General features: G+C 31.6%; 3 protein-coding genes across 3 annotated transcripts; 1 reads left to right on the forward strand and 2 right to left on the reverse strand.

Moving 5' to 3' along the window:
• Positions 1-3083: 3083 nt before the first annotated feature.
• LOC132741199 (uncharacterized) lies at positions 3084-10755 on the reverse strand. Its single transcript, XM_060729314.1, has 5 exons — positions 10603-10755; positions 9750-9864; positions 7062-7447; positions 5640-6586; positions 3084-5367 (listed from the first exon to the last, which is right to left on the reverse strand). Exons 2-5 carry the CDS (start codon positions 9862-9864, stop codon positions 4479-4481), a joined length of 2337 nt encoding a protein of 778 aa, XP_060585297.1. The 5' UTR covers positions 10603-10755; the 3' UTR covers positions 3084-4478.
• A 1473-nt stretch (positions 10756-12228) lies between these two features.
• Positions 12229-14607, forward strand: LOC132741200 (uncharacterized). The gene is made up of 5 exons (XM_060729315.1): positions 12229-12384; positions 12938-13054; positions 13396-13476; positions 13914-14035; positions 14412-14607. The coding sequence occupies exons 1-5, from the start codon at positions 12279-12281 to the stop codon at positions 14502-14504; spliced, it is 519 nt and encodes a 172-aa protein (XP_060585298.1). The 5' UTR covers positions 12229-12278; the 3' UTR covers positions 14505-14607.
• Positions 14608-16656: 2049 nt separating this feature from the next.
• LOC132741197 (uncharacterized) lies at positions 16657-23571 on the reverse strand. The gene is made up of 5 exons (XM_060729313.1): positions 23415-23571; positions 23043-23191; positions 22307-22533; positions 21226-22121; positions 16657-19912 (listed from the first exon to the last, which is right to left on the reverse strand). The coding sequence occupies exons 2-5, from the start codon at positions 23164-23166 to the stop codon at positions 18511-18513; spliced, it is 2649 nt and encodes an 882-aa protein (XP_060585296.1). The 5' UTR covers positions 23167-23191; positions 23415-23571; the 3' UTR covers positions 16657-18510.
• Positions 23572-24522: the final 951 nt, after the last annotated feature.

Raw genomic sequence — 24522 nt, forward strand, 5'->3', positions numbered from 1 at the left:
ATAAGCCGTTTTGAAAAAATGTCATATTTCAACATCTATAATAGTATAGATGTTGAAATATGATTTTTTTTCAAAACGGCTTATATTAAGTTTTTTTATATATATGATCAGTACATGTGCTGGGATTGACAAATACAATGTATGCATTTTATTTGGATTTTAAAGGCGTTTTGAGCTCCAAACTCCAATTAAGTGTCTGTGGTTCTTCTATTAAACTACATACACTGTGAATCAAAGTCTAGCAAAGTCAGTTCAAAAGATGTTTAAAAATTGTAGTGCGGGTACTAGTGGAATATTTAGCGTAATATATGCGGCAGTCACTTTTAAAATCGATAACAGTTTAAAAATTAAACTTGTCTTCTGTTTCGTCACCTTCATCAGGAATATAATGTAAGTAGTATAATTTACTCTAATGTACTTTGCTTTAATTTATATTTTAATATTATAAACATTTTAATGTCAAGTCATTTGTTATAATATATTAAGCCCAGTCTTCAGTATTGTGCCATTTCTATATACTTGTAAAGTCTCATTGAGGACGTCTTTTCATGTCGTCGATCTGTAGCCTATATTCTTCGTTAGTGATGGAAGTCGACAATAATATCCAAGGCATCAAGTTGCAAACAAAAACGACTCTTACATTTTATCGATCACTGTGCTAAATTTTAAAGTCTTAAGCAGGACTTGCATTGCCGTCAATCCTTTTCTCTCCTTCTCTCTCTTTTACAGAGGCAGCGTTATGTTTTTATGCTGAATATAAAAAATGTCTTCAATAATCATAGAACTTTGAAAAATAACTGACCTTGCTAGACTTTGCTTGATTTTTCGTGACTTTGCATGCAGTGTTTAGTAGGATCGATATGTTCCAAGATGATACAGGTATGTTGCATGTGCACTTTAAACTCATTAATTGCGGCAAACAGTCCCCGCGAACTGCTTTCAGAACTTATTTAGGTATGTCTGAAATTCATTAAACCATAAATGGTTCTTGCAAAAATGAGTACTTCATTAACTGTGATGGTGATTATGGAATTTGATATGCTAGATTTTGGTATGTCCGAATGATGTTACATAATAATAATATAAGTTGTCAAGGAAAGATGTTTTTTTTTCACTTAATCTAACTAGGTATAGGAACGCACCGACAGTTTAAAGAAGTGATTTAAAAACAAAACCACCCAAATATGTTCATAGAAAAACTTATATAAATCATAGATAATCGATCACAATGAAATATACACGATAGGAGTAGCAAGAAAGCATATCGGCAACGTTACGTCGACTATAGTCAAATAAATACCTTGAATACACTTCAAATACCCCGTACGTGTAATATCAAATACGTGCATGTAGTCACCATATATAGTCACTGTAATGAACTCCTTTCCCCAAGAAAGTAGCAGAGCTATATGTTTATGACAAATTGACCTATAAATTAATAGCGTATGCTGACCGACATGAATATTATACAATGATAAATTTAACAAGTATATAACGACGGCTAGCATATTTTATATATATAGTCTTCTGCGAACATTACGTGCATAATTATTATTTTCAATATCGAACTTATTGGCTTTGTATTTTTGTTAGATATCGTGACTTTACTACATAATCATGATAATTATCAAATATGACTTAATTAATCCTTTTTTTATTATTATTGTGATGTAAAGGTCTTACAGATGTTATGTAGTGTATGAATGTTTCAATGACATTGTATCATTTTTTGTATTTATTTTAAATTGCTTCAGTTGAATTATTGACAACATAAGCATTATTGACAGTGTTAAATAAATATATCAAAAGACAAAGAATAGTGTCCCTTAAGAATAAGGCTCCCACGTTTACAATTTTTTGTAAACGTTTACACGATTGCTAAGAACCGAAACGATACCGTTTAAACGGTGGTACTTCTTTGTACTATACTACACCATGTATTCAAGTCTCCAAATGATGACTTACTTTTTATTTACAAATAATTTAATGTTCAGAACTCATCACGACTGAGTCCACACACATTTTCTGCATTGTATCCTCATTAAACATCAAAGGATAATCAACTTTACCAATGTATTATGTCACGATTAGTGCACGGTAATGCTGTGTGGAGGGTTGTAAATACCTATTTTCCGTATTTTACTTTGGAATAAACCAATTACAATTGATAGAATTCATGATTACAGGCAATGATTAAGATATTTTGTAAGACAATATGCTCATTTCGATTAAACGGTAAGAATTATCGTAAACGTTTTCGGCTGAAAATCGAAACGAATCCGTTTAAACGCGTAACCGTGGGGGCCTTACTTAAGAACGACATAAAAAGGGTTAAAAATTGAAAAAAATTACAGGCCCGGTTTGTTTGAGCCTGTTCATGAACGGAAGTGGTTTATGCAAGCTACCATCCTTCTTCCAAGCACCCGCTTATGATAATGGTTAAGATAATGGTATTTAGATTTTGAAACATTCGTAGAGATGATTATTGAACCTTCAATGTGACACGTATTATCATTCCATGAAAGAAAACGTATGTTCCCGAAGTAAAAGAATACGAGTCTCTAAAGGAGAAAACAATGGACGAAACTAAATAATTAGAATTTTGTGAGGGGACCAGAAATCAAAAAAAGTCTGCATATCACAGACAGACACCAACCATCAAATAATAGTAGGCAGCATATCCTTAAGATAAATAACCATTATTCAATAAAATTATTAGGAATAATAGAACCCTCCATTTAGAATTAACGAAATTTATTTCATAAGAAAACTAAGAATTCGACAAACTCAACAATTATGTCGACAATATACGAATGCATTTGGTGCGGGGTATTTGTTGGCTTATTGTATATTATGACGCCTGTTTGAATATGGCTTTAGTTTTTGACATTTTAAATATGAACATGATTACGTTGTACATACGCACGCATTCACGCACACGTACGCACATACACACACAACTAGAAACTGTACATTTTTCTTCATCCTTATGTACCATATATATTGACCATCTCCTGATAGTTGTTTTGGCGATTTTGAGGTTGCACAATTGTACAATTATGTTAAAAGCTAAGATAACAACATTTAACAACACAATTTGAACATTTTATTTAAAATTAAAACATTCTGAATATAGTTATAGATTATCAACACTCACATATCTAAACATGTTAATATAAAGTTTTTCAAATGAATCCAAACTTTTTAAATTTGATATGTTTACTGCATATTTTCTAGTTACAACATATATTGCGCGGGGAAAACAATTACGAACTGCTGTTATAAATAACCATTGTTTTGTAAATTTGCCCTTTGTATACGTGTATAAAATACACAGAAAAAAATGGAACCACATGCTTATGAGATCAAAATGCTGTCAATTTTAGACATTTCATGACAAAAATATAAAGGAAATAAAGTATATATTAAATACAAAGTAAAAAAATTGTCCTTTTATTTTCTAAAGAATCGTAATTGCGCCTCAATTGGAGCATCGATCGTTTGATAAAAAAGAATCTTTTAATTTATGTTAACAGCTATTTTTTATGTTATTATCACAATTAATTAATAGGTTAACTTTTATTTGCATATACGAGAAAGAGATAAAGCTATACCAATATATAAGTATAACAAAAATTAAAAAAAATATCAACATAACATTATAAAATTCCAAAAGTTAACAAAAATTTAAAAACATAACATTATAAAATTCTATTAATTACATAGAGAGAAGCAATGGATATGGTATGCTTATCAATTTTTTTAAAAATATAAGAACCAAATTGAACTATCGTCTATAAAATATTTCATAAAAGGTCTTATGGTTTTATTCTAAGTGTCTCATTTAGCAAGTCTTTTTTATATTAAACAGATTATCACAAATAATTGCACCGGTATAGAGTCACAACAATATTCCAGTAGTTGGTCCAGGATTTGTATTTTTAAAACTTTCATTAATCATTAAATGTTGTTTTAAATACATTCTTCAGTAAACCAGTCACGTTGAAAATATAAATACATTGTTGAATAGGTACACCATTCCTCAAATTGGATCAGAAACACTTTATATAAAAGTAATGCAACTCATTTGAGCAAAAATATCGCTATGGCACATCATCAGTGAACTAAAGAATATTTCAATTAGTAACAGAAATATGCAAATTTAATGCATTAGAAAAAAAAAATCCTCATGAGCTTGGGGTCGACCTCGCGACTACGAGCTAACAAATAAAATAACAAAATTCCAAACACCTAAACCAAAGAATCGAGTCCCTGGAGACATTAATTTTGATGATCCTCATTATGTGCTTTTCATTTAATAAGAAATGAATGATTGACATCTTGAAAAAGTTAAGACATTTATATGTATGGTAGTCACACTTGAACGCTGTAACTACATGGAAGAGTTAAAAAGTACTGGGGAATGTCTTGGCACTAAAATGTATGGCACTTCAACTTTAGACATGACAAAATAATAGTCAAAACCAGCAGCACTTTGGAAAATTAAACTGCACACCTTGTGCTCTCTCTGTAAGTTTTCGTAAACCATCAACAAGTCGAAATGAAAAATATTTTTGTGTATCTCCCTCAATTGGTGTAATTGTGCGTCCATGTAAAACGCCAACAGCTTTCACAACATACACTTCATTCTCATCTGGGGCGCAAATCATCGACCCGCTGTCACCGGCCTCTGCAAAGACATTTTCTTCGTCTTCATCATAATTTTCGATGAGAAAAACATAATGGGTCTCATCTGTACTTAGAACGCTATAATCATCAGAAGAGACTAGACCCTTTGTTAACTGAGAAGTAGCACCGTGTTTGTAGACATAAATACCAGCTAGATCCTGCGTTGTGTCTGCAGCTATTATACCTGGCTTCGACATGCAATCATCATCTTTCAGATGTATTGAACATCTGCTTTGAACAGAATCAATGACTCGTACTGCAGCAAAATCAATGAGCGGTTTTGTTGAAGTTCCCGGGGAAACGATCATGTGTGGAACACATTTTGCAAATTCACGCCGACTATCGGAACCATCGTAAATGAAAACATCACAGTCTGCTTCCGCTTTCACAACATGTGCACATGTTAAGCCATACAACCTTTGATCACTCCCCTCTACAAAACCGGCTAATGTACCTGTGCGCGTCTCGCATTCTATGCGTTCTCCATGCTCGTGAAAAGAATGGTCTGCTAACATTTCTAGCTTTAACTCTAATGCTCGTACAGAAAATGGACAGGACATGTTATTCTTCCGGAGCATGTCTCGAATGAGCGATTCTACCCTCTCGACAGCGCTTTTTTCATTCACGTGAATTTCAAAATGACCATATATTGTACCAACACCATAAACTTCTTTTATACTGTAATAAATCATGGGAATATTTTTAATAAACTTTGGTTGATTTGAAATGATAAAAATATTTTTTTACAGTTTTTTCAACACATATTCTTAAAGCAGCTTTGACAATTTGACATTGACATTATCTTTATTCATAAGATTTTATACTTCCTTATCATGGTCAATTTACTAAATTATACAAAAAATATACATATAAAACATAAAGAAATATAAATAAAGAAGCTTAGTTTATATTTTATATTAGTTTGCTTTGCGTAGATAAAAAAAGATTACCTGAGTATTTCCTTTCGAAGACTATTAACAACCTTTTTACTAACAATGGCTGCTTGTTGTCTTTCTTTTATCTTTTCAATATCTACCTTGGTTTTTTTAAAACAACTGCTTATCTCAAACAGAAGTTTTCTCAATGTGGACGCAAACTGACGCACGCCCCGTTCAATATCTGTCACGAAGTCGAGAAGATCAGCTTGTATTAAAGAGAGCACATGAGGATATGCAACTGACTGAAGATGGTCGCATGACGATACTGCGGTAAAATACCACAGTCTGTTCACGTAGCGCACTAAACGTTCTGAGAACATTTCGATACACCTCTGTTCAAAGTTATGTCCGATCAGAATATTGTTACATAGTTGCAATATGATATTGTGTCTTTCAGACAAAGTTAAGACAACACAGCATTTGACAATTAAGGCAAGTTTTTCTGTTAGTCTGTTATCATTTTTGATATTTTCCCATAGCCATTTATCAGTAACATCTTGTGGCCGCAGAGTTAATTCACTCATCTTGACCTCAATACTGTCTTCAACTTTGCGAGACTTTTCGTGTAGCATGTTTTCGGTTGCTTCCTTGCCATACACTGGAATCCCTTGGAGAAACGATTTTACTGCAGTTCGGATCATATCATCTTCTAAGAGGGGCTTATGTGTGTTGCATAGTTTTTTGCCAGCTGTGTACTTCTGTAGTTCGGATTCAACAGTCACGAGGTTCTGAACTACCATTTCTTCTAGGTATAACGATATCTTGTCACCAATTCTATCATCAGATTTTCTTCTGATAATGATGTGAGTCGTTTTCAAGCAGTCTACGAAAACTTCATCCAGCCTGCTTCTAAACACATTTTCATCGCTTTGCGTGAATGCTTGGTTTGAGCGACACAAGAAGAAATATTCATGTGGTTCTTTCATGTTTCCAAATCCTTTCCACAGAAGCTTGATATCCTATAAAATATAGTCCAACATATTCACTTACCAATAAAGTAGAGACTTTAATTGTATTGGTTTGAGTTCATTTTAATGTTTAATGAAAATTATTTAAAAAAAAAAACTAAAACAAAAACAAAACAAAAAACAAAACAGAACAAAAAAACAACAAAAAAAACAAACAAACAGGAAACCCAACAAAAGTTGAAGTGAAGCATATCAAAAATATAGTTATTTGTTGTGCTCTGTGCAAACAAACTTATCATACAGAGTATGTCATGAATATCAATTAATATTGAAAAAAAGAAAGAAATGAAATTCAGAATCAAATGCAATGCAATATTATACAAAAATCGAATGCTGCAAAGAAATTCAGTGTTATATTGAATCGAATGCATTAAAAAATACTTATTTCACTTATGAAAGGCAAGCTCGTGTTTTATAATGATATAAATTTGACATGGTAAAGGTACTACAACAAAATAATTCTTACCTCCAGACCTTTGTCATTTAGACTTTCGACAACGGCATTGCATATAACTATAATAGTTTTAGGGTTATTTTTGAATGCTTCGCTTTGACCTTCTTTAGAAGTAGAGGCAGAAGTGTCATCTGATGACTTGGTAGCTTTCTTTCCGGAAGCACTAAATGTCCGGACACAGTCTTTGTGTGGATTAACTGGAGCAATTGTGTCATGTTTGATATCTGTTCTGTTACCAGCAGTTGAAGTTGACAGCACTTTGAACAAGTGGGGCTGTGTTGCTACAAAGTTTGCTGGGTCAAGGTCCTCTTTACCAACGACCTTTATTGTTAGGCCATTTTCTATACAATTTAGTGGTGCATCGACATGTTTTATAGAAAACGTCTTTCGATTTTTATCTGCAAAATAGTTTATCAATAGTATCAATTACGTTTACGTTTATTTAATCCTTTAATGTATACAATTATATATATATCAAGGAACTGAATGAAAATTATACAGCAGTAATAAGCTAGCAAGATGATTTCAATAGGGTAAAACTATATCCATTGTGTAATCAAAGAGTCGCTGGCTCGGTCCTCGGGTGCCGAAATATCTCCGTGATAATTGAATCTAGTTGTCATCTTCCTCCCAGACACTTGTAGTCGGTCACTTGCGGAGAAATTCACAACTACTGCCGAGTCATGCCAAAAAATGTGTTGAAATCGACATAAGAACCAGGTAGATAAAAATACACATTAAGCATTGCTGCTTGCAAATGTAACAACAGTGTTTTATCGATACAGTCATGTATATGCGCTCAATCACTCAAATTTTCGACCCTCTTCAAAACATAATTATTTCAATAATTATAAAGAGCAATGGTACCCGCAAAATAACTTTTCTGCCGATAATAGTCATCTCAGTTGAATATATAAATTAAAACGATGGAAATTTCTAAAAGAATACCCTTTGCTAGATATTGTACATAGATATACTTTGTAAATTGTTCTTTTTTTTTGCTTACTTGCTTATGAATGATTTCTGATTTATAACCATTTGTATATCTCCAAATTGAAATTAAAGTTGTTTCTTGTTTTTTTAACAAATCTTGAATGCTATTAATATAAGGCTCTGGAAGTGCTATGCTTACTCAATTTAATACAGTTTTAATTGCAAATATAACCTACTGAATATAGTGTCAATTATATCTTACATACAGATTATTATACATGTCTTTTTGTACATTATACAATACTAAAACTATCATATTGACAACGCTGTCTATATCTATAAATGGACCAGTTTTATCAGTGAGATGAAGTAAGTACAACAATCTGCCTTCCTGTTAACAATCAAGATACAACTGTGTAAATTTTGACCTATTTTGTGCAAATTTTTTCTATGAAAAATGTATCTAGTACAATATTTAATACGTTGATGGTTGAGGTCAAAATGTATATTAATCTGTAAATATCTTTTGCATCAACATATTATGTATTTACTACATATGTGGGTATATATATATTTACTTTTGATAAAACCTTAGATTAAGTAAACATGTCATATGAAAACTTACATATTATCAAAAAGCTGTATAATATCTTTTTTCCAGTTTTAAAAAAGACAAATGTTATGATACTAATTAACAGTTTAGGCAAACGTTATTCTCACTATACATTGATACCCTTGCAGTTTTGTTTTCTATACCGAAATATTGCTGATCAACAAGTACGAACATTACACAATCATTTTATGAATTCAATATCAACAACCGTACCAACGAAACTGATCCACCAAGGTAGAACATACAAAGTAAAATTTAGTAGAAGCCTTAATTAGCTTTATTAGAAACACTGTATGTATGGAAATTGTAAAAACTTAATATTCTATGGAACACTTCTCAGATGTTTCAGTATGTTTAAGAGAAGTCAGGTTCATTTCTGGGTGGGTGGTGTACGAATACCAGAACTAAAAGTAGCAGGGTGACTCATAGCTTGTTGCAGGGGAATTTATGTGATTTATCATGAAACCTCTGTTCTTTGTTCGTTGTAAACGAATAAAAATGGAATCTATATTTCCAGACTGATAATATAAACACTACAAATACTTGCTGCAAAAAACGATAAAAATATTACAAACAAATATAAGTTATAACTTAATAAAAATATTTACGTTAGTAGACACGCGCATGTCAAGATTCGCTTTTGTTTTCATATTAAAATACAATAAATGTATATGTTTTCTCACTTCCGGGTTGGTAGTCTCCAATGTAAAGTTTATAAAGGAAAAAAACCTGTACATCTTAAGTCCATACGTAACATGTATATGCCTTTGATAATAATCAATTTCAAGTATGCAGATGATTCATCTTGCCCTTGATCCAACAAAATTTACACAAAAAACCAAGGTAATAGATAAAAGCTAAAGTTGGTTATTTCGTACTGTCGGGCCTCAATCTGACACGGACAGTTTGGATATTTAAAGTTGAAGACATTAAATAATTCAAGAAGGTAAGTGGAACCCAGAGTTAAGTCTGAAATGTGACTGAATTACTAAAGAACATACGAAATCTGTCTAGACTGACATCTCCATCACTCTTTAAAAAAATCTAAGTACTGCATGAGATTTTTACTATATGTACTGTATTTTTTATAAAAGTTTATCCCTTTGCTTCAGGCATGCTCTAGAATCATAAGACAAAAAATATCATATAAATACCTGCGAATTTCTTATACTTTTCCTTTATATCATGATATCTTTTGCTGAAGAAATGAACTCTAGGGTATACTTCCAGAGATGGTATCAAGTGGTGGTATTCTTTGTTAACACTCATCTAAATAGGGAGAAAAGAACTAATTTAACAAAGAGAAATTAACTACAATTTGCATTTGCATAGAAAAAGAATGAAATATTATGGATTAACTTTAATATACGTACCTGATTGGATTGTAATAATTTGAAAAGTATAAATTTATAGCTTGCAAGAATAATGCATATGAACATAGTCGAAGTATACTTAAAAATTGGTGCAAACTTGTTGTTGTTTCATTCGCTGCATATCATACACTAAATTAAGCCATTAAAATGCGATATATTGTTGATAAAAGGGTTGAGCGAACTTAAATAATAACGACAATAATGAATTATAACTTACAAATACAGTTTAAAATGACCTGTCGTTTTATTCAATTATGAAATATGGTTAGAACAATTTCATTTTTCTTTCAAGACTTGCATACCAATGCGCATGAGATAATGACGTAATCATGTCAAATGTAACACAGAAAATGTTTTATTATTTCTTAATTGTTCATTTTGTGTGATCCTATGCATATCATGTTAAAAGCATTTTAAATGTTCTTAAGTTTTTCAAAATCTTGAAAATTCGATTGTAAGAAGTAAATTTTATGCATTTCTTTTTTTTTGTTGCTACGTCTATCTATTTATATACAGTGCAGACCTACGTAGGCTTGTTCTAGATTTTAAATAGGTCTACTATTTAACAATGTAGAAACCCGATATAACTACTTTTAGATCGAATACCGAATATTATAACATGGTTAAAAGTTACCTTCAAAAATAACTATCATTTTGATATCACCTAAACAAGTATGTCTAACTCACTTATTATTTTAAATAATATTTTTAAACAGAAAACAATATCGGAAAAAAGAAATCCGAAATCCCATGTGTCTATTTTAAGAATGATATAGTTAATAGTACGGATACGTTTATTTTGCGTAACAGCGGAACGGTAGTTCGCGACTATATCTATTAAACCGTTTTAGTATTGCACAAATGATGGAAAAATTTTTGGACGAATATTGAAACTGTTGAAATTAAAATAAAACGACTTCATTATTAACGTAAAAAATAATATCCATCGTTGGAACTGTCCACTGACAATTTTGGAGATATCAAGATTAAAATTGAAAGTTGAAAGCCAACACTATACATAGGCCCTGGTCAGACTGCATGGAAATACAGGATGATATGACTCTATACTGATTACTACCAGTTTCATGACAGTATAAGGGCAAAATTACCACCCAATCCTCTATAACATTTTTTAGAACTTCAAAACTGATTTTGCAAGATGTTTCAATAACTTATAAGTGAAATCTAAAGTGTGTAAACTGCAGTTTACAAAACTTGTGTAAGTTTTTTAAAGAATATTCCACAATAATGTATGTAAGGTAAATGTTAGAGCGAATGACATATGCACTAAATTATTGATAAACGGTTAAAACCAACTTAAAATAGCAACAAACTATTTTGTTCCGAACATTTTACATTGTTTATGCGTAGTACAAAGCCATTCGCCCAGTTGTAAAAGCACAGGTAATGACTCATGTACAAGATAACCGAATTGTCAACACCTAAAGAACCTTTCACGAACCTGTTCAAAGAAATACACATCGGTTTCAGCACCAGCATAGGTCTGGAGAACCATTTTTGTTTCCATAACTATGATAAAGACACAAAAATTAACCGACAAGCAATTTTCATAAACATCTGCTTTTGTTCCTAACTCATTAAAGGTTATACAGCGGGAACAAATCGCCTTCGCTTTAAATCCCTTCTTCAAACTGAAACAAACCATTGCCGATGGTGTGCCAAATCGCGCAGGTTCTTTGCTTACTTCATTCTTATGATTTAAGGGACATTTATTTACATTTTGTTTCTGACATTGACCATCAAGTTCCTCGACCTGATGCCTACGAGAATTATGATTATAAATTAATTTAGTAACTGTGTTGTTTGAACGATCATTATAGGTTCATAAATATATAAAAAATCAAATAATATATTTTCGTATTTCCAGTGTTTTTAGAGGTTTTTTAGTGCGAATTACAGTACCACTTCAATGCACTGATTTTAACAAGCCATGTTTTTCTTTTACTGCTGACAAACTCTCATTTTTCCAGAACCTTTCTGTCCAAATTAAACTGGTTATTTAATTCCCAACCTTACTTCATTGTAGCACTGTTTCACCTTTCATTCGTCATTGTGGTCCACTGAATTTTGTTTAAAAGTTCACCAATTATTTTGATGTTCAATGCAGTCAACAGACTGTGCCATATTTTCAACATCAAAAGCTATAAGAATTCAACTGAATGATTGTTTACTTACTTTTACGTTATCTTTTTATTTAATGCGTAATTAAATGGGCCAGCAGAAAAAATCCTTATCTGTCATGTATTATATACAAATGTACTTTTAAACACACTTTGAAAGAGAGTGGACATGGGAAAGTTGTTAATAATTTTATTTTTGTTTATAAATGTGGCTCATTGGGCTAAAGGAATAGAAACACAAATTAGCGAGAAGAGATTTGTTGTCGAAGTGGGAGGTAGGGAAGTCAATGACGACATTAGCTTTAAAAATAACACTTAATAGTTTAATTCAGAAGTTAATTGGCAAATGTTGTTTTCTTCAAGCCTAATCCACCGGTACAAACAAACTTTTACCATTATAGCTTCACATTGAATCGCCGTAACAGTTGTACTCCCGGATAAGCGTGGAGAACATCAAATATTCTTAATTCCCAAGTCTATTAATTATAACTGTTTTTCTAAACCTTGTTTTAAGTGCTAAAGGAAATTATACATGTACATAAATTATAAGATCTGTACTTTTGTCAAAATGATTATATGTATGCATACATTTTTTGTATACATACACATTTTAATACTGTATTGCGTCTTTACGTCTAACCACAAAAGCTGTCTACCAACTTAAATCATACAACCGTTTATGTATCGTTTTTGTTTAGTGAAGAATTAGTAACCATATGTCATCAGAGTTCATGCAATTTCTTGAATTTCCCCGGCAACCACATTGTTTGTTTATTAAATCAAAGTTTACATATTAAAAACAAATATTTAAGTAAAGCCAATTTATAGTTTCAGTATGTGTAGACAAGATACCAAATTGCGCAGCATACACTGTCACCATATGTTTAGAGATTCAATTCAGGCTTTGGGCTGTTGACGTCTGCGCAAAATTCTGTAACTTTTGTAGTACGTATGTCATCTATGTTTATAAGCACACTTCTATGTTTATAAGCACACTTTTTAAGCAGGAATTTATAAGTATAACCGATTTTCCTTGACATATAATATATGCCCGGAATGTAATACAGAATAAGAAAAAAGCAAAGTAACGTCTCAACTATATATGTATGGTTAAACTAAGATCTTATCTACCTTATTACAGTTGAAACAAAAAGACTTTTTCACCAAGCTTTTCTTCTTCAAAATGTTGTGAAGGCATCATGTTAACACTGTATTCTTCATCAGCGTGTTTGTTATGAAGCATTGTAAGTTTGCTTTAAATAAATCACTGATATTTTTATATATAGCTATATCTGCCTCACCCGGACCTGTTACAAGAAGCAGCGGGACAAGAAACATTGGACCTGCAAGTTTGGAGTCATTTGACGGTATATTTAATTTATCACAATTGTAAAAAATATTTTCACTTCGTCTGTAAAAAAATTGTCATATTCTCATGCAACTTATTCTGGGTATTTATAATGAAAAGACAGAAAGGATACGAATGATTTAAAAATTGATTTTTTCATTCATTTTAAGTATTTTGGGACTTTTGCCATTACTTTACCATGCAGCTATCAATTTTTCATGACAATTTGCATACTAACTACTGCTATATGCTAATACAATATGTCTTTTATTTCCCATAGTGGTAATTGTAATTAGAAAAAAGAGATTAAATGTCAATATCTACTTAGTAATGCAGTCTTGATTTTATTTTGATCTAATACAGGATGTTAATACGTCTTTTGAAACCGTTGCTTTATGTATTAGATTATCAACAAATCGTCAGTAAATAAATATACTATAATTGTATATATCGAAGGCTTGCCAGGGTGTTTCTACAAGAATCAGATTTATCAAGAAGGGGCCTCATGGAACGATGGCTGCAACTACTCATGTCGCTGCCTTGATGGAATGTCTCGTCTGTACCATTGTAAAAGCTCTGTAAGCCTACATATCTGTTTCTTCAAATAAGATATATCTATACGAACAATAACGGTAGAACAAATTACCGAAATATGCCAAGATAAAGGCTGATACATGTACACCGTATTCAAGAAATGGTATTTTTACTGATTAAGAAAAGATTTTAAGTCTTTGACTTGAAAAACAGATCAAAAGGGACGAGAACGTACTATTTTCACCAGGGAATTAAGCGTAACGTTGTTGTCGCAACGATTTTTCACCTATTTCGTTTCTTATCCTTTTTTTTGATGTGTTCATGCCAACATAAATAGTATCATAAAATGGTTTTGATTGTCAGACATCTCACAAAGCCACTATTCACCCGCCCTAAAGTTTTGAATACATTATTTTCCAGATATGCACAGCCGTAAACACCGAAGCTTTGTCCCATGGAAGCTCCAGTTCAGGGAAAATATTTTTGCACGACATATTGGCAAGAAAAAATTAACAACAACTTTCCCTCTTAAGACTGAATTGAAGTTAATGTGATATATTACATTCTTTGACTTTCAGAATATTATAATGCTTGTGAAATAAAACATTCATTGAAATTGTTTAAAAAATCATGAATGAAGCACCTTTTAGAAGTCAAGTGTAATGGTTAAAAGAAAAAGGCCAATCTTTTTTTCAAGAAAGTGTGCCTGAAGTGTGCATCGCCATGATAAATAGTATTATTTTGTTTCAATATACATAGACACCATAAGAAAAAAACTCATTACTTAAGCATCCATTACAATAAGAATACGTAAGTTTATAACTTCCAGTAAAAAGTAGTAAGTTGTTGTTGTTGTTTTATTTAAAAGCACACATGTGTGCTTGTTGCACACACTATATGATATAAGTAAGATACGAAGCTGATCGCGAAATGAGGCACATGCGTATTTGAAAAACAATTTAATACACCTAGATATTCATCGTCACTGGAAAATAGAAACATAGTTTGTGCAAAGGTATTCACCATCATTTTTACACAACAGAGGGGCACATTGATAAAGTCTGATGCATCTAAAGATATATATTCTACTTCTTTAATATACAATAAAGTCCCTGAATTTGCACACAGACAAAACATTAAGACTTGAAGAGCAACAGAGCTGGAGCGTCTAAATAGATTGAGAAAGAAATACATACATATGTAGTATACAAAGTCTGTGAAATTTGCAACCCTGTATCAAAAGTCGATTGAAATTCTCAGGAAATGCGAAACAGAGATTCGGCAAAATAAAGGAGCCTTAAATTGGTTTTACTTTGAATTGTATTTGGAAGAGTTTGTTAAGAATTTAAGGGATATAAAAAGACCAAACAAAGAAAACAACAACAACGACAACAAATGACCTACAAACAGTATAGAGCTCAGTCAGTCTGTTCGGTGGCAAAAGCTGACCAGAGGGCGATGTAATCTAATTATGGTAAAATTATGCCTTTCTTAACTGATCCTTTCAATTACACAACCGAACCTATTGTTTACCCCAAGTTGTTTAATATTACAGATATACATGTATAATGATAAATTGTCTTAATGACATTTTTAGGATTCATGAAATTTAGATGTAAGTGTTGTATTGCTTTTAAAATTATATATCTTAACTAATCTATAGTAGATCGGTTATTGTTTGAAATCACACTACAACTGATAATAATGATTTAATTAAATAGTTTTACATGTTTCTGTGTCGTCTAAGTTTTAAAGTTGTATATATGAATTTAATTTTGCCTTTATATGAGAAAGTTTGTGATAATGTACTTTCATAATTCAGAAACTATAAAAATTATTTAATGAAACTTCTAGATATGCATCGAGTGAGGAGGTAACTAGACGTAGTTCGTGACAATAATATGTTAGTGGTCTCCCTTTTGTACATGTTAATATAGTATTGATACCATAGCGTATATAATTCAATTAAGATGATAACGTTAGCAAGGGATTATTAAATGGTCTAAACGAAATTATCTACAGCGTATATATCCTATCTAAAATTTAAACAAAATTCCTATTATTCTGCGTACGTAGTTTGTTCTAAAATAAGTTACAGTTGGGAAAACCAATTCTATTTATAACTACAATAAGCTGGTTTCCCTATTTCATTTGAATAAACGTAATATACATTTATACAGAGTCTAATTCGAGACATTATATATTCATCAGCGTTGTAGAACGATATAAACAAAAAACCCTTATATATTTACTCAAAAATGTTTCTTTCAGCGTAGCTTATCTTAAAATAGTTTTAATCTACCTACATTTATAAACAACAGAATAGTCAGTGAATATTCATGAATATTCGCCTTTAAATAAAATAAACCAGCACGGAATCAAAGGCAATATTTTAATTTCTGTTTAAGAAAAAAGTTTACACTTCTTCAAAGTAATGTGAAAACAGAACAAATATTTCAAAAGACAAAGATATTCAATACAGTAAGTACGAGTATATTTAAAGAAAAGTTTTCAAATCGCCTCCTTGATCTGCGTAGACCAATTCTTCGTGAGGTGTCTATACCTCATATCTTTCCTATTTGATTTCGAGAATTTGTTTATCTATTGACCTCCACTGCATAGCAACGTGTACACATGTACAATGAAAACAGAGAAAAACAACAGGTATTACTTATATTTATTTCTACAGAAAATGAGGGGAAAAAAAACATTCCAAAAGTACAGACTGAGCAAGTTTAGCATTCCTCTATTATAGTATTAAGTATCTTCACTAAATGTGTTTTATCAATGTGTTGAGATGAAATATGTTATCCCCATTCATAAATATCTGCCTATATATCTGCCTTTCTTAACTTCACTATCATTTCAACTTCTTTTATTCTTCTTTGTGAGTATACTCCGTTTAAAGGTTAAAACAGTGTTTAAGTTCGATTGAAAAATATCAGAGGAAAACGATTTTGTACATTATATATATAAACCGACATTATGCCCAGACGAGTGTTGAGATGAAATTCAAAATACCTTTACATTTTGTTATATTTGTTTTCAATGTCGTCATGAACGTCACCTGAATAAAAAACAACCACTATGAACTACACAAAAATCTAAAAACTTTCTTTCGAATTTATCGGTATTAATGTTTAATTTATAAAAAGAGTGGGACATTCTTTTTATATTAAAGGCTGTTTAAATATTTCATACTAAACATTTGTCATTATCAATTATTGTTCAGTCGCCATTATAATAGTCAATATTCTCAAATACATAACTAATCTATCTCAGTTTGACAGTGAAAGAATGAGCATGATGTCACTTAAGTGTTATGATATTATAAATGTTGGTATTGATTGAGATTATCATATATGAAATGTATACATGTATAAACATGGATTGAAAAGAAATGGTAATGATTAAGGTCAAAAGCAACATTACAATAATATATTTTTATAAAATGAGATCCTCATCTCGTACATGAAATGTATGTATAATAATGCAACGAAAAAATGTAATGATAAAGGTTCCAAACTTGTATACTTTTTATCAAAATGAAATCCTCATATATGAAATGTATGTATAAAATGCAACGACAAAATGTAATGATAAAGGTCAAAAGCAACATTACAAAAATGTGCATGTTAATAAAATGTAAGAGTAGTTATTTTCATTGCTTAATACTGATAAAATGTTAAAACATTATACATAATATTATATAATATTTTTTCAAGCATTTTATCAGACAAGGAATCAACCGTTTTGTGATGATAAATGATAAATATTAACGAAACATATTGTTAAAACAATATAACATATATAGCATCCTTTGGCGATAGTAGTGATGCTTTTTGTCGATTATGTTCACTATTTAAGTTTAATCTAAATACTGTGCATGTGCAAATCACAATACTGCAAATTGTTATATAATATTGTAGTAGTAATAAATAGCGTACGTTAAAACAGCGACATTTTTCTAAATGACACACTTCAAACAGCTTTTGCAAATAGTATTGCAGTATGTATAAGAAACTCATCCTATCTGTTACAGTAGGTTTTATTGTGAAAAAAAAATCTACTGAAAACTGAAGATTTTGATTCATTTCGATGTCAGATATACAGCATATTCACGAAAAACAAATTATTTTATGCTTTACAACTAAATAAAGTATCACAGCTTACTTTAGGAACATGACACCAGACTGATCACGGCTGTGCGAAAGTTTCGAGAAAAAGATAATTTGAAAGACATCAGTGATTACAGTTTCAATGAAGTAATAAAGTTTGAATGAAAAAATTATCCGTGAGAAAAAATAAAACAGTTAATTTTTACATACAATCAATTTAGTCATTATTATTGAAAGGTACACAAAAGCAGCTACGCTCACGCTTGATTTCATTTCGCAGAATAAAACCCAAGGTTTTTCTGATAAGCATACAATTAAAACAGTTTATCTACATGATTTCAGAAATGTAACCATAATGTCTGTGTTAATACGATCTTAGTGCGACCACAACAGTATATATTTCAGAAATCTAACTTGTGGATTTGCTTCAGCATCTGAAAGCCGACGTTCAATTTGAAAGACAAACATTTCAAACTTTCATCACCCTCAATCTTTAAGTCCCCAGCAAACAACATTGACAGCGCTTTATGCCTAATATCAGTATGAGTCGATTCAATTAAGCAAATAATTGACCCACTATCTCCCCTCTTCGAAAATACCTCATCAGAAGTGCCTCTGTTTGTGACAGTTGTCCGACTGCTTTCAAGATTTCGGACATAAACTATGGTATTTCTAGGCACAACATTTCCGTGCGCGGTTTCATCAGTGTTAAGACCGCAACATTGCATATCTTCTAGCGCTTTTATATTTGCACCATTCAAATGTATACGGTTATCTTCACGTGCATAAATTGTTACAGTTGGTGTGCATTGATCATTACTCTCAGCTGTTATGATTGCTGATTCTTGAAAACTAATATCGTCTGGTGTGTTTTCACCATGGTTATATGGCAATCTGACCGTTTTGGCTATTTCTGGCATTTTTTCGTCAAAGGCATCTCTGTCATTTGACATAATTTGGTCTTCACGATCTGGTAAGGATGATTGGGTTTGAGGCGATGATTGATCATTTATACAAGTAATAGGGTCAAACGTTTCCTGAAAGTCAGCTGGAAGGTCAGGTTGAATGTCTATCATAATCAAATAATCTTCAGTTTCCACTTCAAATATACTGTAGTCAACTGAAACGATAAATCCTTTAGTGAAACCACTTGCTGCTCCATACTTAAAAGCAGGGATTCCAACAATCATTTTCGGGTACTCGTCAGAAACAGTGGCCATAGTTATACACTCATTACATTCCTTCAACGTTTGTTTGCATAGCTCTTGTGACTTCGGAATCACTTCCAAAGCAGCAATATCTACATGTTTAAGTTCACTATTTTGACGATTTATTACTTTTGGAGAGGAACTGAATGGACATGGGCCATCTTTATCTATGAACGTTTTTTCACCAACGACGTGGGCACATGTTAGACCATGGACTTTTCCATCCTTTGATATTATAAATCCACCAAGTGTCCCGAATTTCCCTTTATCTCGTTGAAATAGACGATCCCCTGGTTCAAAGGAAAGACCCATTTCCTTATGTTTCTTTTCAATGTACCTCATTACAAACTGCTCCTTAAAATCATGTTTGTGCATCTGTAAAGATATGTCTGACCTCAATTGTTTTAATTTGTTTGATAGTTTTTCTTGTGGTAAATCTGCCAGTGATGTGAGATGAATATCGTCAGTTTCAGCGACAATTGCATTGTTTTCATCTTGTTTGACATCATCACTTTTGCTTACCAAAACTGCATCTTTATCCACATGAATCTCTAGCTGGCCATAAACGGTACCTAGGCCATAAACCCCTTTTAGACTGAAAACAAAATTAATAAAAGTGCATATTCTGTTTGTCGAATAGTACAGGCAAATGTTTTCTTTCAGACTTATTTTTTATTTGAAAGATTCGGTATGTTGTTACCTCACTTAAGTGAAATTTTATATATGTATAATATTATGCTTCTAAAACAATTTTCAAACATCGAAGAATATGTAAATTATGTACTGCAAATATTTGTCAATATTATATGTAATCATAAAAATATATGCATTCGTTTCTTATTGAAAGATTTGACTTAGACTTTATGGAAAATAAATTTCTAATTACCTCCCTTTATTAACATGAAATGTAAATTTCGGTAATATCTATACAAATAATGCTTTTTGGAACTTACAATATTGATAGATTTTCATTTGAGCACATTCTTATGATATAAAACCATAAAAATGTGTTACAGGATCTTTAAGGATTTAAATGAAGCTATCAATTATATGCTACGGAAAACATAGGAATGATGATATGATTGACACATGTTTAAACATCTGGTAATGGAGAAATCACTCAATGAGCAATGAACTTAAATGCCTATTATGCATCAGAAATTCTTTTATTTCTCAAAAGATTCTCATCTTTTGTCCTGTATAGTTTTCAAACAGTTACTCATTATCAAATTATCTGAACCATCCTTTGCTTCTGTCTGTTACCTCTTGTTAATTAGTATATTTATAATGATTTAGCGTTTTGCATAGAAGTCAAAGTACTTCTTTGCTAACATTTTATTTCTTATGTGGCAAATAATTTCACAATCAGCACTACTTCCTTCAAGCGATTAACATATAGCATGTTCTTAATCCTTTATTTAAACATTATGAAACTCATGTTCGCCCTTTCTAAAGAAGGAAAGATTAATTCATTTCTGAGGCATAATGTGCCTGTTAAGCTAATAAGTAAAAAGTGAAGTCTCAATTCGATTTATTCTGTTCATCAGAGATAATGAAAAGTGAAGCATCTGTCACGCCCCCCATAGTACCGGTTCAAGTGTTACTCAATCTTCAACATAATAAAAAGAATCGATGATGCCAAAGAACCAGAAAAAAATATCAAGATTTTAGTTAAGTAAAACTTTATTTATTCCAGAATGCACTAGAAATTAATATAGAATGAATGCTTCTCAATGATGGTCCGGGCAACGTCAAAAGTTATATTAAATTGTATGCCTCAGAGATGCGCCTTATAACAAAGATTTTGTGTACTTATGACTACATTTGTATGCATAGTATATAGTATACAAATGTTCTTAATTAATCTTAAATCTTATAATTTAAGTTTTCTAAGAGTGTTATACTTACTTTAATAAATCTTGCCTAAGTTCTTTAGGTATTGATTGCTGTTGCTCAGCAAATGACACTAAATTTGCAACATTTAGTTGTTTCAAATATCCATGAGCTTCAAACGCCATTTTTCGAATGATAGTTGATAGCTTTTGCATTGATTGGAGCTTTTTCTCAACATTTGCTGTGACAGGCTCTACGTCTGATTTAAAAGCATAATAAAGAAAATCAAACTTTTTTGTCTTTTTTGAGTATACGGTACCATCGAGTAATGCTTCATACACATACTCAACCAATGATCTAATATGATGTTGCGTGTTTTTTGAGATTGCGTTTGATAGTGCTTCTTCTAATTGCACTTCATACAGTAGACCGTTACAAATCCATACTTGCAGACCATATTTCCTTGCAAAAAGGTTGACAACAGAACAGCGAGCCACATGACACAAAGACTTCAGAAGACGATCATATATCTCGGTGCACGCCTTTTCCTTTTCATCTGTATTTATTGTAACTTCAACATAAGCTCTTGCATTTCGCAAGAAGTCTTTTAGAGAACAAACAACCGATTCTGTCTCAAACACATGAATAGGTTCCAAACAAACGTCAACGTTTATTGGTTCAAATCGTTTCAGATGGTAATATATATTAATGAATCCACTAGCAAGATATTTTTCCAGTGTATCAGAAATAGTTGTTTTCAGGTCGCAGGCAATTGGGTTAATAAAAATACTATCTTGCTCATTGAAATACTTTTCCAAATCACCATAAAGTGCAGCAAAAACAGAATCTTGAAATCTAGTGATATCTTCATTTGTTAAAACTCTGGTCGTAGCACAGCAGATGTACACAAAGATCTTACGCTCTGCCTTTTTGGCATCAAAGGTTAAAGCTTTGAATTTGGATCTTATTTCCTAGAATTAAACAGAAAAAACAAATCACTTGACTTTACTTTGTTGTGAAAATAATATACTTTGTACATATGCATGATTGTATGAAAATAAGGAACCTTTTACCAAGTTTAACTACTAAGAAGAATTTTACAATTTTTAATAAAATAATCGTATTCGACAAAATTAAATTGTATCGCTAGATATACCTGAAAGTATCTCTCAGTTAAATGTTCTAGGTCTATATGAAGTATGACAATTCCAAGTCTATGTACAGGGGAATCTGGTAACTTCGAAACAGGATTGAATACGAGATCATCTTTATCTATGTCCCTCTTCCCGATCACTGATAGTTTAAGCCCACCTTCGAATTCATGTTTTGTTTGTTCAATTTCTCTCATCAACTTGTCATCATGGAAACATTTTGGTAGGGCACCTGGATGATACAGAAATACTAGGACTGATATAAACATAATAGGAGAGGGAAGTACCTCGAAAAGTATTAATAAAAACAAACAAACAAACAAACAATAAATAAATACAATGAAAAAATAGATACATAAATAAGTTGAAAAGTGTGACTTGGTTGGATTAAATATCTTCTTTTTTATTTCTTGGGGTGGGGGTGTATACGCCAGAGGTCATATGGAGACTTTACTGGTTGAGGAAGACCTTACATTCTTAAATGAGGGATTTATCTTTATAAATTCATGTACATATGACATATAGGATAATATGCTTAAAGTATGATGATCTTTCAACTTGAATGTTGTTATACAAATCATAACATAAAATGTTCAATTATGCATGATTTTAGGAAAAACCATCGTCGGATACCCACGGTTGATTTACATGTAACATGACATAACATGTAATCAGTATTAATGGTTAGGCCGTGGATAAAAACTTAAATACGTGTATAATATTGGCCCAAATTATTCTTACCTGTCACTCTGGTGAATCTTGGTACGAGATCTTTATACCGCCGATGAAAGTGGTATACACGAGGGTACACATCGAAATTACCGAACACGTGAACGTACTCCTGTATAGGTATTAAGACACTCATCTTATGAAACACATTCTTTATCAAACTGAAACATCAAACGAAACATCACGTTTATCGAAATGTTTGCTTTGATCTAAAAATAAAACAGTAGTGCAGACTTAAAGGTTATACTTCTATTTCAACAATCTTATGTACTGTTTAATCTTGTATCATTTTGAATATTTAATTAAATGACATTATCTCCTAATTATCATTAATCAGTTAATTTAGTTTTCTATCTAAAAACAATAAAAAATGCAATATCTTACCTCTTTAGAAATCATAGTTTGGAAATCCCAATATCTATATATAGATCATTCATTTTTTACTGTAAGCGAAAGTCTGGATATTACACCAAAGTACGTTGTGTACACCGGTTTTACTGTCAATATTTGAGAGACCGGTGTGTATACAATGCACCAAAGTAAACCAATCTGTTAGTTAAATGATTTGTTTAGTTATAGTTTATTTTGTGTCTTTGATTTAAACATTTTCTTCAATTTAAAATTTAAACTTTTAATGGACATCTTTAGGTAAAATAAACATGTAGTATAATTGCTACATTATAAACCATACAATGTACATTTACTATAAATGCTGTTAGGGCCAGGTTATTTAATCGTTCTTACAAAAGAATGATATATAGCCCGTATATTCAGCTGTAAGCGTGCTTAAAGTTTGAACATGACAAACAATTCTATTTGATTTATGTATTTATTATAAGTCAGTCTGTTCATAAGAGATAAGAGGAAGTGAAGTATCTCTCACGCCCCTAGCACATATGCTTCAATTATTGAAAATAAAACATGTTTAAGACGTCATCTTTTGTTGTATCTGTACATTTATGTGCCTATTGTTTGATGAAATAATTTGTAAATGCTGAATAAAAAGCGTTTGAAAGAAATATACAAAAAGAGATAACTTACCGGAGAGAAATGTATTTTTCATATAATTATATTCACAGGGCATCTCTCGAGTTTGGCTATGTTTTCGTATGCTCGTATTTTGGGCTGTATCTTACGATGTTGAATTCCCCCTCTGTTTGTTTTGTTACAACCTCGTGATATTCTAAATATCGGCGATTTTGACTGTGTTTTGTCCATTTTCACCAACTCTAAGTCAACGATGTTCCTGGCCTGTTCTTCATGCAAAATGCAAGCCGAGCGTGTAAAGTAACGTATCTAGAAGCATTTGTGGCGTTTCTGTTTCCAGAATGCGTTTATTCCACAGTTCATTCTCATGTTCTTCACTTATAATAGCAGTGTTTCTCCGTTGCATACCAAGCCCTTGTTTGGATAGCTGCTTCATTTTTGCATCAAAAATACGCCTAAGTCCATCAAAAGCGGCATCATCTAGAAAGTTGATAAATCTACCTTG

This window comes from Ruditapes philippinarum, unplaced genomic scaffold (genome assembly GCF_026571515.1).
Source record: "Ruditapes philippinarum isolate M1 unplaced genomic scaffold, ASM2657151v2 ctg2351_1_1_1_1, whole genome shotgun sequence".
Taxonomy (NCBI): Eukaryota; Metazoa; Mollusca; class Bivalvia; order Venerida; family Veneridae; genus Ruditapes; species Ruditapes philippinarum.